The sequence below is a fragment of the Clavelina lepadiformis genome, chromosome 3 (genome assembly GCF_947623445.1).
Source record: "Clavelina lepadiformis chromosome 3, kaClaLepa1.1, whole genome shotgun sequence".
Taxonomy (NCBI): domain Eukaryota; kingdom Metazoa; phylum Chordata; class Ascidiacea; order Aplousobranchia; family Clavelinidae; genus Clavelina; species Clavelina lepadiformis.
Window position 1 is genome coordinate 3418900 of NC_135242.1, and position 14631 is coordinate 3433530.

The 14631-nt window shown below is 38.0% G+C and overlaps 2 protein-coding genes across 3 annotated transcripts; both read left to right on the top strand.

Annotated features, from left to right (window-relative positions):
- The first annotated feature begins 440 nt into the window (after positions 1-440).
- Positions 441-7102, top strand: LOC143450195 (chitinase-3-like protein 1). 2 transcript variants are annotated; one of them, XM_076950643.1, is made up of 15 exons: positions 441-593; positions 1224-1318; positions 1725-1894; positions 2537-2692; positions 3481-3609; positions 4314-4441; positions 4566-4689; positions 4794-4870; positions 4982-5093; positions 5209-5325; positions 5473-5576; positions 5669-5907; positions 6380-6492; positions 6561-6747; positions 6839-7102. In XM_076950643.1, exons 2-15 carry the CDS (start codon positions 1258-1260, stop codon positions 7009-7011), a joined length of 1890 nt encoding a protein of 629 aa, XP_076806758.1. In that variant the 5' UTR covers positions 441-593; positions 1224-1257; the 3' UTR covers positions 7012-7102. The 2 variants fall into 2 exon arrangements, with proteins under 2 accessions (XP_076806758.1, XP_076806757.1); XM_076950642.1 differs by having other exon boundaries at positions 442-593; positions 6836-7102.
- Positions 7103-9230: 2128 nt separating this feature from the next.
- LOC143450196 (chitinase-3-like protein 1) lies at positions 9231-14523 on the top strand. The gene is made up of 14 exons (XM_076950644.1): positions 9231-9378; positions 9645-9802; positions 10130-10285; positions 10632-10760; positions 11312-11436; positions 11518-11641; positions 11839-11915; positions 12034-12145; positions 12260-12376; positions 12547-12650; positions 12825-12928; positions 13160-13275; positions 13345-13513; positions 14185-14523. The coding sequence occupies exons 1-14, from the start codon at positions 9318-9320 to the stop codon at positions 14361-14363; spliced, it is 1731 nt and encodes a 576-aa protein (XP_076806759.1). The 5' UTR covers positions 9231-9317; the 3' UTR covers positions 14364-14523.
- Positions 14524-14631: the final 108 nt, after the last annotated feature.

Here is a 14631-nt window from a genome sequence, read left to right on the forward strand (position 1 = left end):
ACCGATATCGACAACGTTTCAACATCAAATTTATTGACAACTTGTCATTGGCAAGTATGGCATGTTGTTGTCAGGTGCTGTCGGCTTGGAGGAATCGTCCGACATAATTTCAGCAGTATTATATATTTGATGTCGGGTCTAATCGAACCTTAACACACGTCATGTCGCGGTTTAAAACGTTACCTGTCTACTTCGAATATTCAAACAAGCGGTCGTGTGTATCTCGTAAATCTTTAGGTCTGGTTTGTTTTGAAATGCCTTCATGTCGGTTGCTATAGTAACTGTGGCGCAGTGCCGTAGAGGGGATAGTTATTTACGGGGCCAATATTTCGTTCGCTGTCTTTGTTGACCAAAATATTACCGTCGGCATGTGCATGGCATAATTTATCGTTTTGTTTGGAACCATTTGTCCAAGAGAAAACGTCGACAACTTATATAAACGCCTCATAGTTGTCGGAAACTTTATTCGTGTTTCACTTATGTTGAATTGTGTTGCAAAACATTGTACACCGAAGAACAGAAGATATTTTAACTGCAAAGTAATCTTTGAGTAATCTTTAATCTTCTTTGTCGTAACGAAGTTGAAATTACAGGTGAGTTTTTTCTAAGCGGAAATGCCGGTAGCCTAATGTTAGCTGCGTTTACTAAAAATAAGATTTTTTGATATTTCCAACATTGCAATAGCTTTCGCTTAGATGCAAGGTCTGCAAGGCAATGTACTGCGCTGGTGTTTTCATCCAAAATAGCATCATGAGTTAGTTTTAAGCGTTGGGGCCAATACAAGGTCAACAAATAAAGAACAAACAATATTCATCGATCCAGTAGAATATTAATAACATTGAAAATTCATTATCTGAATTCTAAGAACTGTTACCTTATTAAGTCAAGGGTGTGTTACGGCAAATCCCTGAAACAGAAAGTAATTTGCAAAGGTCGCAGGTGACATGTTCCCAAGACCGCATACTAATATTGACAAAACTATACGCCCACTTACTTGTTTATTGTATGGTCAGATGCTGACATAGAAGGTTATAACGACGAGTCTGTATTGCTGCGAATTCCAGAAAGATTTATCTTTTGAGGAGTGAGGGCTGTAAATTAAAATTGATGCTTACGAAATAGTTGTAAATCAGCCACAAATTTTAGGATTTTCACTAAATTAAAAACATAAATTTAAGAATTACTTTTTAAATTTGTGCATTTAATTTTTTTTAATTTTACAGTTGGATATAATTTTGAAAAAAGAAACTTATTTAGATGAAGTTTCTAATACTTCTTTTCTCTTTTGCCGCTGTCGGCTTGGCTTTGCCAGCAGGTGGTAAGTTGTCGTGATTTGAAATATAGAAATATGACAAAAAAACATCAAAAAGAATCAAAAATTTATCGTAAATATATTTTACACAAATTAGCATATATTGGCATATGAAGAAAGTTGTAATTTTTTACATAAAAGGTTTGATACCGATGATACAAAATTGACATTCGTTTTCGTTTTTATTTCACTCTGATTCTGCACAATCAATTTAGATATAACTTGTACTTTTTAATCTTTTCCTGGTGTTGTCTTGCAAAAACCGGAAGTTACTGTAAAAGAATAAAATACTAAAAAAAACATTCTTTTGCCGAAAATTTCTTCAGTACATTTATTTCACAATATTTCTCTAATTCCAAAGAAAAATAAATATTTCGCATATAAATAATGACAACTTTTGTATAACCTTCAGGACTGCCACGCGAAAAGCGTGACACTGCTGATGAATACCAACGGGTGTGCTATGTCTCCAACTGGTCGCAGTATAGGCCGGGCGATGGAAAATATACGATGACGGACGTTGATCCATTCCTCTGCACTCACATCGCCTACTCTTTCATTGAAATTGGAACAAATAACGAGGTGAGCTACAGCCTCTCACTGATAATAATGTGTACGCCTAATTGAAAGAAATGATTTATTATCATTTAATATCCCATGCATAGCAACACCGAAATCGGAAAGCGTTGTTTGTATTTTAAATTTACTTGGCATGTAAAAATGGTGGCTACCGTGTAGCCAAGTGGTTTGAGCACCATGGATTCGTAATAAAGCATCCGTGTTTAATACCTAAATAGTCGCGCTACAGTTGTAATACACTTTGGCCAGGCATTTATGACGCTGGCTAATGTTTATTATAGTTCAAATAAACAGTTCTGAATTCGGACAGTACTATAAAAAGAATCAAACAAATAAAAAGTGTGTGTCAATCAGAACTTGCGCAAAAGCTAGCTCGGTAACTGGAGCTTGATCGTTGGGAGTCATCGCTCGATCTAAGTTGTGCAAATACATTGCTCAGTTCGAAAATAAAGATCCTAATACTATAAGTCTACCAATGGCAAACACCCAACTGTTTCATAATGCATATTTTCACCAAAGTAATCATTTACTTGCACCCAGCCTATAAATATAGATAGTTCCATTTTACTTCCATTACAGGTCTCCAAGTAAAGTGATAGAACCAGCAGGGTATTTATCGTAAACAATTTTCAATTTTTTACGCAGCTAAAACTTCGAGAATGGAATGACGACCAACTTATTCCCCAGCTTCTTGCTTGGAAGCAAGCGAACCCTGATCTTCTGATCACCGCAGCTGTCGGAGGCTGGAATTTCGGAACCGAAAGATTTACCGCAGTTTGCGTTGATGAACCAACGATGAGAGTAAGATTGTTGATTTTACAAACGGTGGTAGAATTTTTTAAAAAGTGGTGGGATGCAGCCGATTGGAGGAAACCTGTTTTCGGAGTTTTACAATCGAATTACTAGATGACTAATTTTTACATACATTTGATGGTTGTTGCTCTTGAACTTTGCTTCCGAAAGAACTTTTGGTTTCAATCCCACTATTGGCCTATACACCCTGAATATATTAGGGCTGGAATTAGACCGATTATATTGGTGGCTAAAGGCGTTCTTAGAAGAGAGTTCTTAGCGACTAAAGATTTTGTTAGCCATTAGCCAAAAACGTTCATGTAGGAGAGAATTTGGAGCAAATTTCATCTGGTAATTTATTGACTCATGAGACTCACTTATCATCTTCATTTGTTGATTCATGGAAATATGCTGCTCTGTAAATCATTTCAATGCTTGAATACTTGGTTTTTCTGATAAGTTGCTAATACAACCCTTTTCATCACATTAATTAATAATAAACAGCAGTTTGGCCTATGATTAACAATGTGACAGGACAATTAGCGACTATGGCAGCTAACCATCGGGCTAACACATATAAAATTTGTTCATGTCCTAGCCCTAGAATACATTACGTAATGATATTTTCCAACAAGGGCAACTTACGCTAGGAAGGTGGGGCATAACACACTAAACCTACATCGAAATTCAATGCAATCATATCCTGTAGGAATCTAGCATAGCCATGCACAGCCACCAGCTCTGTACGGCTGACGCGGTGTGTAGATTTCACCTGCTCGATTTTTGCTCTTTCACAGCATTTTGCCACGACGTCCGTAACATTCTTACGAAAATATGGTTTCGATGGTCTGGACATGGATTGGGAGTATCCCGGATCAAGAGGAAGTCCTCCGGAAGACAAACAAAGATTTACCAGACTCCTGGAGGTAGACAAAATACCATCTTTATAGCTTTTTATTATTATCTTTTTATCATATCTTTTTTATCACATCTTTTTATCATATATTTAGCCATTATGCTTATAATTAACGGATTTTGGTAGGACACAACTGCATCATTTGATTTGGCGATGCCCTAAAATCTTTTCTTCTCGGTCTTTGGTATATCAATAATTTTGATGTTCTTTTGTTTAACTTTTCTATTTCTTCTTGGAGCTGCCAAAAATTAATCAAACAAAAATTATAATAAATTACACAATCTATAAACAGACACAGCACCTATTTTTATACTGGTTATAAATATAATTCTTGGGCGTAGTTTTCAACATGAGGTCATATTACAGTGTTTCGTTTGCCACTAGGATTGCTCAAAGTGTTCATGCTTTTGTTGATTTAACCTCTAACACTGTAAGCAATACTTCTATTTTTGTACGGAAGAAACAGCTGCACGAGATCTGTCTTGTTAGTGCTGCTGTTGTCTTCTCACGACGGCCATCTTTTCTATTGAGACTTTTTTGTATGATGAAATGGTAAACGAATGGCTTAGTATAACCTGGACAAAAACCAAAGCGTTTATTTAGCTTAATGCACGTAAGATGCACACATTTTACAGATTCCCGGACCTTATACCAGAGGCGCTTCCTGAAAAAATACTTTCCTCAAAGCCGGTAAATTTTTTGCTATCTTTACAGATTCTGATGGAAGAATTTGTAGAGGAAGTGGCAAGTACTCCTGGCGAGGCCAGGCTTATTCTCACCTCCGCTGTAGCCGCGGGCGATGCAACAATCGAGTCAGCTTACGAAATTGAAAACATCTGCAAGTGAGTAAATGTATGGTGCATTATGCAGATGACGATCTATGATTAGCTTTTACTATGCTACTGGTAATTGTTATTGCTAATTGCCGATTGTCCATCATGCTATATGCTAATTGTTGCGTGTTAGCATTCTTGATCTTGTCCACGTCATGACTTACGATTTCCATGGCGGATCGTGGGAAGATCTCACCGGTCACAATACTCCTCTTCGTGGCAACACTGGCCCCCCGTCGACTGCCCACTTTAACGTTGTATGTAAAAAGAAACTTTAACCTGATCACTTTATTACAATTTTACTGCAATTTTGAGGTAGGTTGTTTGATCTTATTTCTATACCGATGCAATTTTTTTGCAGGAAGATGCGATTGATATCTGGCTGGACGGCGGATGCAACCCTAAAAAATTAGTCTTGGGTCTGGCCACTTACGGAAGGTGAGACGAAAAATGGAAAAGAACTTTGACTTGTAACAAAATCAGTTGAAGCAAACACGAAAAGCAGAATAATTTTGTTGTTTGTGGGTATAAATTAATTTTATTTCCAAGGACGTACACTTTGGCCGACGCAGCAAATGACTATGGTTACAATGCTACTGGTACAGGGCCTGGTGACGCCGGTACATACACGAGAGAAGCGGGATTTTTGGCTTATTATGAGGTTGTTGCGATTGAACAGTTAAAGATAGCTATAACTCAAAATCATCTTCAGTAACTGTGAAAGCTTTTTTACGGCAAAGAAAACTCCAGTAATATTTTAACATGTCATAAACTAGATATATTCGATGATTTCAAAAGGAACATTGGTTTGGAATGATGACGTTAACGCACCAGCTATAGTTGTTGGGGACCAGTGGATAAGTTACGATGACGAGAGTTCTCACAAAACGAAGGTAGGATTTTTGTTCGCTTAAAATCTTACTTTCTTGTGTAATTATAGCAATTTATTGTGAAGCGTGTATGATTTCAAAGTTTAATAGAGTTTAGAGAAAGGAAAAGAATGGAGTAAGATTGTCTTATGATAACTTCTTTAATCTCAGATTAACTTTATGAGAAGCAAGGGTTTAGGAGGAATTATGGTTTGGGCACTCGACAACGATGACTTCAATGGCAAGTTCACCGGCCAACGATATCCTCTGCTCAGGTTCGAAAGGCAAAAAGGCGGGAAAAGTATCAAGCTATAACTTGCTTAAAAAAATCTTCGTGTTTTTAAATACAACTTGGATCTATCACTAGGTCAATTTATCACGAACTTACCGGAGAATATAGTCCAGGGTGCTTTGTTTCTCCCACAACAGCCGCGGTCACTTGGTGGCCAAACCCCGGCGCAACCGACCCTCCGCAGGAGGTTATCTGCTGGTACCCCACACAGCCGGGTGAAACAACTCCCACATTCACCACAAAAACGACCCAAGACCCGGGCAATACCAATACCCCGCCGGTCACTACTGCCCCAACGAACCCGCCGTGCGAAGGTGAATGAATCGTAACTTTGAGTTAAAACAATTTATGCTTATTGGGAGGCTGAACCTAAGGCTCGCTTAAAGGAGAGCTACAATGATTGCACCAACTTTAGGCGGCCTCTGAAAAACCATTTGTTGACAAAAATGTTCTTATTTTGATTATTTAAGAATTCATTGGCTTTAAGTTGACAAGAGAGAAAGGGCAAATAACACCAAAAGCATCTAATACGAGGTTTCACTTAAAAGTTTGATAATTTTTGTGAGCCTCTGTGCTAACCCGTCACCAAACCTAAGACAAACTCTCAGAGTTATGTTAACATATAGGATTTACACACATTATCGAAAGTGTTTAATCTGTGCTACCTCTTATGGTTGGATTATTCCGACCTTAAACAGCCGTAGAAAAAGTGCCGTGAATTGGTTAATGGTTTTTCATCCGCTTGTTCTGTTATAATTTTGCGAAATTTCGCCGTTTATTTTGAAGGAAGCAATTGTGTGCCTTGCGCCGGAAAACCTGATGGCTTTTACCCAGATCCTGAGAGATGTGAATGCTATTACCAATGTCTCAACCACGTCGACACGCATAAATGCTGTGCGGTAAGTCTTTCTCATTTGGACATTACGCTCCGTTGACTTGTGGTCACTTTTACGTTGATTGTGCACAGAACGGCCTCCTCTGGAATGACCAACTGAGTGGTTGCGATTGGGATTACAACGTAGACTGCACTAACGACATCAACCCAACCTCGACAGCAACAACAACCCAAGCTACTGTTGCCCCAACCGACCCAAACACAGCAGCCCCAACCGACCCGAACACTGCACCTCCCACAAATACCCCTCCTTCTGGTGGTGAGTGTTAGATTTTGACTCAAACCCAGCTGCCCAAGCAGGGCAGCTAGAAACTAAAGCTTTTGCGTTAATTGTGTTTGATTCGCAGAAGATTTCACTTGTACCGATAAAGCCGACGGAAATTACGCGGATCCAGACGACTGCCACGTTTTCTACCAATGCTCAGGTGGCCGAGTTATCGAAAAGCAATGCGCCGGTGGCACGTATTACGACGGCAACATTTGCAACTGGGAAGATCCGAACAACCCTTGTAACCCGCAATAAGCGCACAATGCCTTATTAATGGATATTAAAAGATACAGTCGTAATTAAACTTATAACCCGAATTGAATAAACATTAGTTGTTTAGGAAGGAGACCATGGTTTAACAGCGTTAAAAACGGAATAATACGAGATTTCTGTACGGAAATTGGTTAAATTCGTCACAGACAATAAGAGTGCTGTGCACGGGTATATGCTGGCATCAGCAAATAGAGAGTTATCTTGCTACTGCAAACGCTTCTTTGCGTTTTCAGTTAATGTGTCGAGTGATAGGTATACAGTGCTTGTCAAGTGACACTCGCTTAGGCTTAATTCTCACGTGATTCACATCCAGTTACACGATGACGTAATAACGATTATGACAACGGTTTACTGACAGGCAAAAGATCTTGTGTACCTGCTGTAAGGTTAACAGTATAAAAATGATTTACAAGACATTAAAGACATACCTCATAACACTGAATGCTTCTTCAAACTAGTAGCAACAGAAAAAATGTGAAAAAAACGGTAAAAGATTGTTGACCGATCAGTATATAACGATGGCGTTCATGCATGAACGTAAAGTGGCGTCGGGAGAAGCCATATAAAGTAAGAAATCGGTTGACACGTTGGCAGATTAGATTGTTATTGACTGAAATTTTCAAAATGCGTTTCACAAAGTTTCGATCACTGCAATTGGTTTAGAAAGCAAAGTTAAAATAATCGTAAATTAAGCGTATATATATTAATGGCATTAAAGACACTTGCTCCTGTTCAATGTAAACGGAAGATCATTTGCCGATATAAGTAAGGGTTGATTTGCTGGAAGTCGTACCGGCGGACGTTTTTGTCCTCCCTCAAGATTGTGAATCGACCAGTGAACAATTATTCGCTTATAAAATGCCAAGTAGGCTATCATGAGATTACACTCAACGCAAGGGAACGCAAACACGTATTATTAATAAAATTCGATGATTTTCGAGCATGTGCTCTATCATATTTGCAGTAATGCAGCATATTTAAAACAGATACAAAAACATATACTGAGAATCCTAAGCGCTACCAAAACATCAAACTTGTGTTGCAAGTTAGATCTTTGCAAAAAAATGATTTGAGTTAAATCGAGTCGTTTGACAAATAAGATTCAAGTCAAGTCAGGATTTTAGTTGATATCTTTGGCCAAACAATACAGAAAGCAAAAATACCTTTCCTGTCAACAACAAAATTTTGAAGAAAGTCAAAATTTGCTTCGTTTTGCTGAAAGCGTTCGTAGGCAAACAAACTTCATTTTGAGTTGCGCTTATGTTTGAACGAAAGAAAGAAAAGTTTTTTTTAATTCATTTACTTCTGAAACATAATCAATCAGAACTGACTCGAGTCAAGTCAAATTATTTGTTTACGTAGTTTCTTAAAAAGGGACTCGAGTCAAGTCAAGTGTTTGCAAAAGTTGACTTTTAGTGCCAAGTCATTAGAGGCATAGCATAACTAAAGAGTAAAGACTTTATTAAAGTTTAGACAAACTCATAGCGGAATTTAAATTATGTGTATGGCATGATTTATGATCTTGTTTGTAATTTGTATAAGCAAGCTTTCATTGGAAAATCCTCTATAGGAGCTTCAAACGCTCATTACATTAAACCACTGCCCACGCAAATCAGTTTCTGTGTTTGTTTTATTATGACGTCAAAGGTTTGGGCTTGCAAGATTTTGAGCTTTTATATTTCTTCATAACCCTATATAAAAAAATGCTATGTGCAGTTTACGTTTAAAAATTATATAATACAGTTCAAAAATAACACTTAATTCCGATAATACAGCTACGCAATCCTCTTTGTACCTTTAAAATATTTAGCATTGGTGTCGAAATGTTTGTCAATAAATAAGACATACTGTCTACATTTATCGGTATGTATACAGCATTATCTTTTTTTAGCAAACTCATTCCAAAATAGCTACTTAATAAAACGAAAATATTTCATGAAATAAAAATAGAAGCTTATTTACAAAAGGCACAGATGTAACATTCACACGGCCCATTCCAACATGGACCAAACTGTATTTGTATAAATGTATTACACGATCGAATGAAACTTCATAAAGTTATAACATCGCGTCTATAACCAAAAGTCGCAGCTTATCAGTTTATGTTTTGACGAGACAGGAGGGTACAGACAAGACTATACTCTGTAGTCTGTAGACTATATAGGTGTATATAAGTGTACAGGCTTTTTATACTGAAGCAAATTCCATGTTGCAAGACATCGTTTATATGATGTAATTGCCTTTGTTTTTATTTTACAGCTGGTTAATCTTGACAAGAACTTATTCAGATGAAGTTGCTCACGTTTCTTCTCTCTTTGGCCGCTGTCGGCTTGGCCCTGCCAGCAGGAAGTAATCAGTTAAAGGATAGTTTAATAAAGTTATTGATTATGATATTATTTTGTAAAGCTATGATTTTGTATGAAACTTACGCATTAAACAAAATTCAGTTTGTAAAAAACTATGATATGCTAAAACGGAGCATTCTATTTTTAACATTCGATTTTTTGCGTTTATAAAGAGTTTGAAAATAAAAAATAAATCAAGGTACAAATTAATTGCATTTGCATTAAAATAAAGATTTTGGATTTATTGAAAATTCAATTTATTTTCAACAGAACCGCGAGCAAGTGCAGATAATTACAAGCGAGTGTGCTATGTATCCAACTGGTCTCAATACAGACCAGGGACAGGGAAGTTTTCCATGACGGACGTCGACCCATTTCTCTGTACCCACATTCCCTACGCTTTCATTGAAATTGGAACTAATAACGAGGCAAGCTATGTTGTCATATTTATCAATAACTGATAACGCGTAGCTGATTTATGTTTAGCATTTATTTGGAGTATATGATAAACTTTTCAGGAATATATAGCATACACTTTTAACCTAATTGCTGTTGAGTTTTTACAAGTTGTTTGCTTTACAGTTTTCACAGCTTGACTTAATTTATTTGATAATAATTTTTAAATCAAATCAAATCATTATGTTTAATTTAGTGGTTGGTTTAAGTTCTATCTTTCCTTATATATAGACCTAAAAAAACGGTAAAATCTTTATTTTGAATGCTATCATCAATATTTTTTCCCTTTTCTCGAACAGTTGAAACTTCGAGAGTGGAATGGTGAACAATTGATTGCTCAGCTTCTTGCTAAAAAGCAAGCGAATCCAGATCTCGTGGTTACAGCCGCCGTCGGAGGCTGGAATTTTGGAACAGAACAATTCACTGCTCTCTGTGTCGATGAGCAAACAATGAGAGTAAGATTAAATTTCAAATATTTTTACTCGGTAGCACTCGAACTGAGCTCGAAAGTAGTCAATCTCCATCAGAAAACCTACTGTTCAATAGATAATATCGGTAACTTTATTGCTGGTTGATAACTTTGGGTTGCTACATTAGAAAATATTTTCGACAAATGTCAAGCAATTGACATGTGAGTGCTGATATAGTTCTTATGCTGTAATGTAGTATAGGCCTACTTGATGAGTATCTTTCTGGCGTTGAGAATAACATAACATCCTTAAATGTCCAAAAAAACAACTGTTTTATAAGGAAAGACTGTAATGGGAATCTCAGTGTTTCCACTTTTTTTCTATTTCGCAGAATTTCGCCAAAACTTCGATTACATTTTTACGAAAATATGGTTTCGATGGTCTGGACGTGGATTGGGAGTATCCCGGATCAAGAGGAAGTCCTCCGGAAGACAAACAAAGATTCACCAAACTCTTGGAGGTTGAAAAATTGTCATAGGTTTTAGCCTTTTTTATTATACGTTGTCGGTAACGAAATATGTACATCTGGCATACTGTATCTTTAATAATGCTTAGATTATATAAAAAAAACTTCACATCGCTTAAGGTTTATAACTCGACAGAAGCAAATATTAAAATATTATGTAAAGGGTGACATGAAAAATGGCCGACAGCTGGTTACCAACACGTGTCATCTGACCACTTTTCCACACGTTGTCATGTTACTGTCCTTTATCTAACATTAAAAAAAGCAACAGGTGTAGCTTTTATGGACTTAAAATATCCAGGCGGATGTCATCTTCTCATGGCGACAACGATGTTTATTATCAAACAAGCTGATCACTCTTTATCGAGTAAAATGAAATGACATATGACCTTTCTGCTCTATATATAGCGTACCCCATGACCTTTATAAATACACGTAGCTCTATTTTATACAGCGCACATATCGCCAGTTCCTTGCATATCATCATCAGCCTAACCTTCCGCAAATATCGTTTGTTTTTGCATATTACTCATTTATTTTTGCAGATTCTTTTGGATGAATTTGAAAAAGAAGCAGCAAGTACTGGTAGGGTCCGACTTTTGGTCACAGCCGCCGTGGCCGCCGGAGATGCGACGATCGAAAAGGCTTACGAAATCAGCCAAGTCTGCAAGTAAAGTGCATGCTATTTTGCAAGTACGGACAATACAAAACAAATACGTTTACTGATTGATTACTTTTGCCCAAACTTTAGTCTTCTAGATCTTGTCCACGTGATGACGTATGATTTCCATGGCGGTTCCTGGGAGAATATCACAGGTCACAATACTCCTCTCCAAGGAAATACTGGTACCCCCGAGACTGAAAAATTCAACGTTGTACGTGAAAATAGAATTTAAGCAATCATATTAATCTACAACTTTAATGCCATACAGAGCTAAGCCATCATTTATGCTCTGGTTGTAGTTAGACTAGCTACATGGCGTAACGGTCGCCCAATGCATGCAACTGTTTTATGACAAGCGTTCGTATACGATATTTTATCTTTCCGGTAACGTTACAATTTTCTTTTCAGGAAGATGCGATTCAGATCTGGCTGGACGGCGGATGCAACCCAAACAAAATGGTTTTGGGCCTAGCCACTTATGGAAGGTGGAATTTCACATTTTCATAAAACTCTAACTTTATGTTTTGAATTTGTCGGGACAATTGCAAACATGAAAGGTTCGTGTTTGCTATTGATCTGCTTAAAACTAACTTTATATTCAAGGACGTACACTTTGGCCGACGCAGCAAATGACTATGGTTACAACGCAACTGGTATAGGGCCTGGTGACGCCGGTATATACACGAGAGAAGCGGGATTTTTGGCTTATTTCGAGGTGTTTGGGATTTCCAGCTGCATGAGCAACGTTTTTTTTGCTACAACCACGTGCAATAACGGTTGCTTTTTACTTCTAGTATTGACCATATAAAGCTTTTTTTGCGTCACACAGATCTATCCAATGATTTCACAAGGAACATTGGTTTGGAATGAGGATGTTAATGCACCGGCCATGGCTGTTGGAGACCAGTGGATAAGTTACGACACTAAGGATTCTCTTAAAAGAAAGGTACGAAAAAAGTAAATACCCAAATTATCCAAGTTTTTATGCGTGCATTTTGTTTTAATTCTGACAGTTTCATCATGTCAAGTACAATGTCTAGAATAGGGAAAGGGCGAAAGAATTACAAGTCGTCTGTATGTAACACCTTGTTGTTATCTTAAACTTTCCGCTTACAGATGGATTTTATGAAAAGCAAAGGTTTGGCGGGAGTTATGGTCTGGGCACTTGACGACGACGATTTTAATAACATGAATCTCAATGGAAAATATCCTCTGCTAAGGTGAAAATGAAAGGAAGATACGAACTTATAAAGATCCTGACTTCTAATTCTAATTATTGTACTTATAATCTGTTCTTATCTACTCAAATCAAAGTCTAATTCTAAAGCGCAGCATGCAGGTAAAAAGTTGATCGGCATTTTTTAGAGAAGATCAACAATCTAGATCTTTTTTAGGTCGATCTACGACTACTTGACAGGAGGTCAGACCCCAACAACAGACACGCCACCCAACACCAACACCCCACCTGTTACCAATCCCCCAACGTCCCCGTGCGTAGGTAAGCCAATGCTATGTGCTGTGTAAACACTGCGCGGTTACAAAACAGCAGACTTGAAATCGTTTGGTGCACATGTTCCACAGGTTCTTGGTGATTAAAGCCTCAGAAAGGTCTTTTCCTATTGTAAATCACCTGCCCTTGGCGCCACCGCATAGGCCAACGTGGCATAAAATTTGTTGATGGTTTAGCATTTTGTTATGTTACATAACTCTACACCTTTTGTCTTTCAAGGTGAAGACTGTCCATTCACCTGCGTTGGTAAAGCTGACGGCTATTACCCAAATGCTGACAGATGCGAGTGCTATTACAGATGTGTGGGAAGCGTCGATACCTCTGGATGCTGTGCGGTAAGATTGCGGTAAATTAAACCAAACTGTTTCGGGTCTAGTCTTCACTTTTACATTTACTTTGTGTAGAATGGTCTGCTTTGGGACAATGTCAATGATAGGTGCGATTGGCCTGACAACGTTGAGTGTCCCACATCGCCAATAACCACAACTGTGGCGATAACAACGACAGCCCCGCCAACTGCTGCCCCAACCGACCCAAACACTGCTCCTCCCCCGACTAATCCCCCTACCGGTGGTGAGTGTTAGATTGTGATTTGCTTTGCACGTGGAATACATAAGTTGGCATTAAAAGTTTAACGACTAAGTTTCTGATCGTTTAAACTAAGCACGGGTCGACAACCTTAAGCATTGAAAGAGCCATTTGGTCTCGTTTCCGCCAAACTAAAACCTACTCTGAGCCACAACACCTAATTGACTACTTAAAACAAAAAACCTGACGCTACTTATATAATTCTAACTAATGCTTTACAGTTACACTTAAAAAGTTCAGTAGTTACCCTCACAAAATTCTCACTACAACGATGACAATTCGCATAGTCACCAAACAAAGACCAATATCCAAGACACGCGAACAAAAACAAACTTAGGATCACGTGAGTGGCAAGCAGTCATGCGTATTATGCCCACGAAAATCACTGGGTAGTACTTATATATATATAAGATTTTCCACGTCCGAATAAAGCATTCTGAAAAATAATCAAACAAACGCATTGAGTTATTACATCGTGACACTAAAAAAACCACTATTTATTCACATTAAGTTTTCCTAAATGAGCTCGTCGGCTCTAAGTCGCGAGAGCCAGAGCACAGAGATGAAAGAGCCGAATACGGCTCCAGAGTCGCGGGTTGCCGACTTATGGTTTAAACTTAAAGACTTACGCTACTTTTCTCTCTTTGTGTTTGCAGAAGATTTCACTTGTGATGATAAAGCCAACGGCAATTACGGCGACCCTAACGATTGTCACGTCTTCCATCAGTGCAGTGGGGGTCAGCTGGTCGACTCAGCGATATGTCCATCTGGCACGTATTACGACGGCAACGTTTGCAACTGGGAGGATCAAAGCAACCCTTGTAACACGCCATAAGCATATTGTCGTGACGACAAACCGAGCCGTAATTGTACTTGTCGCCCAAATTAATTGATTTTAAATGAATTATGTAATTTCCAAGGTGTAACAAAAGTTGTGTACGTAAATGGTCTTGCCTTGCTTTAATGCCGCAATAAAGTAAATCCCAGATCCTTGACTTGGGTTTTGCCACGTTTTACGTCATGCAAGAATTACCAGGTTATGAGGTCATAATACATGCAAACCGGACGTCATGGTGCAAAGAAAGAAATACGTTAAAAATTTT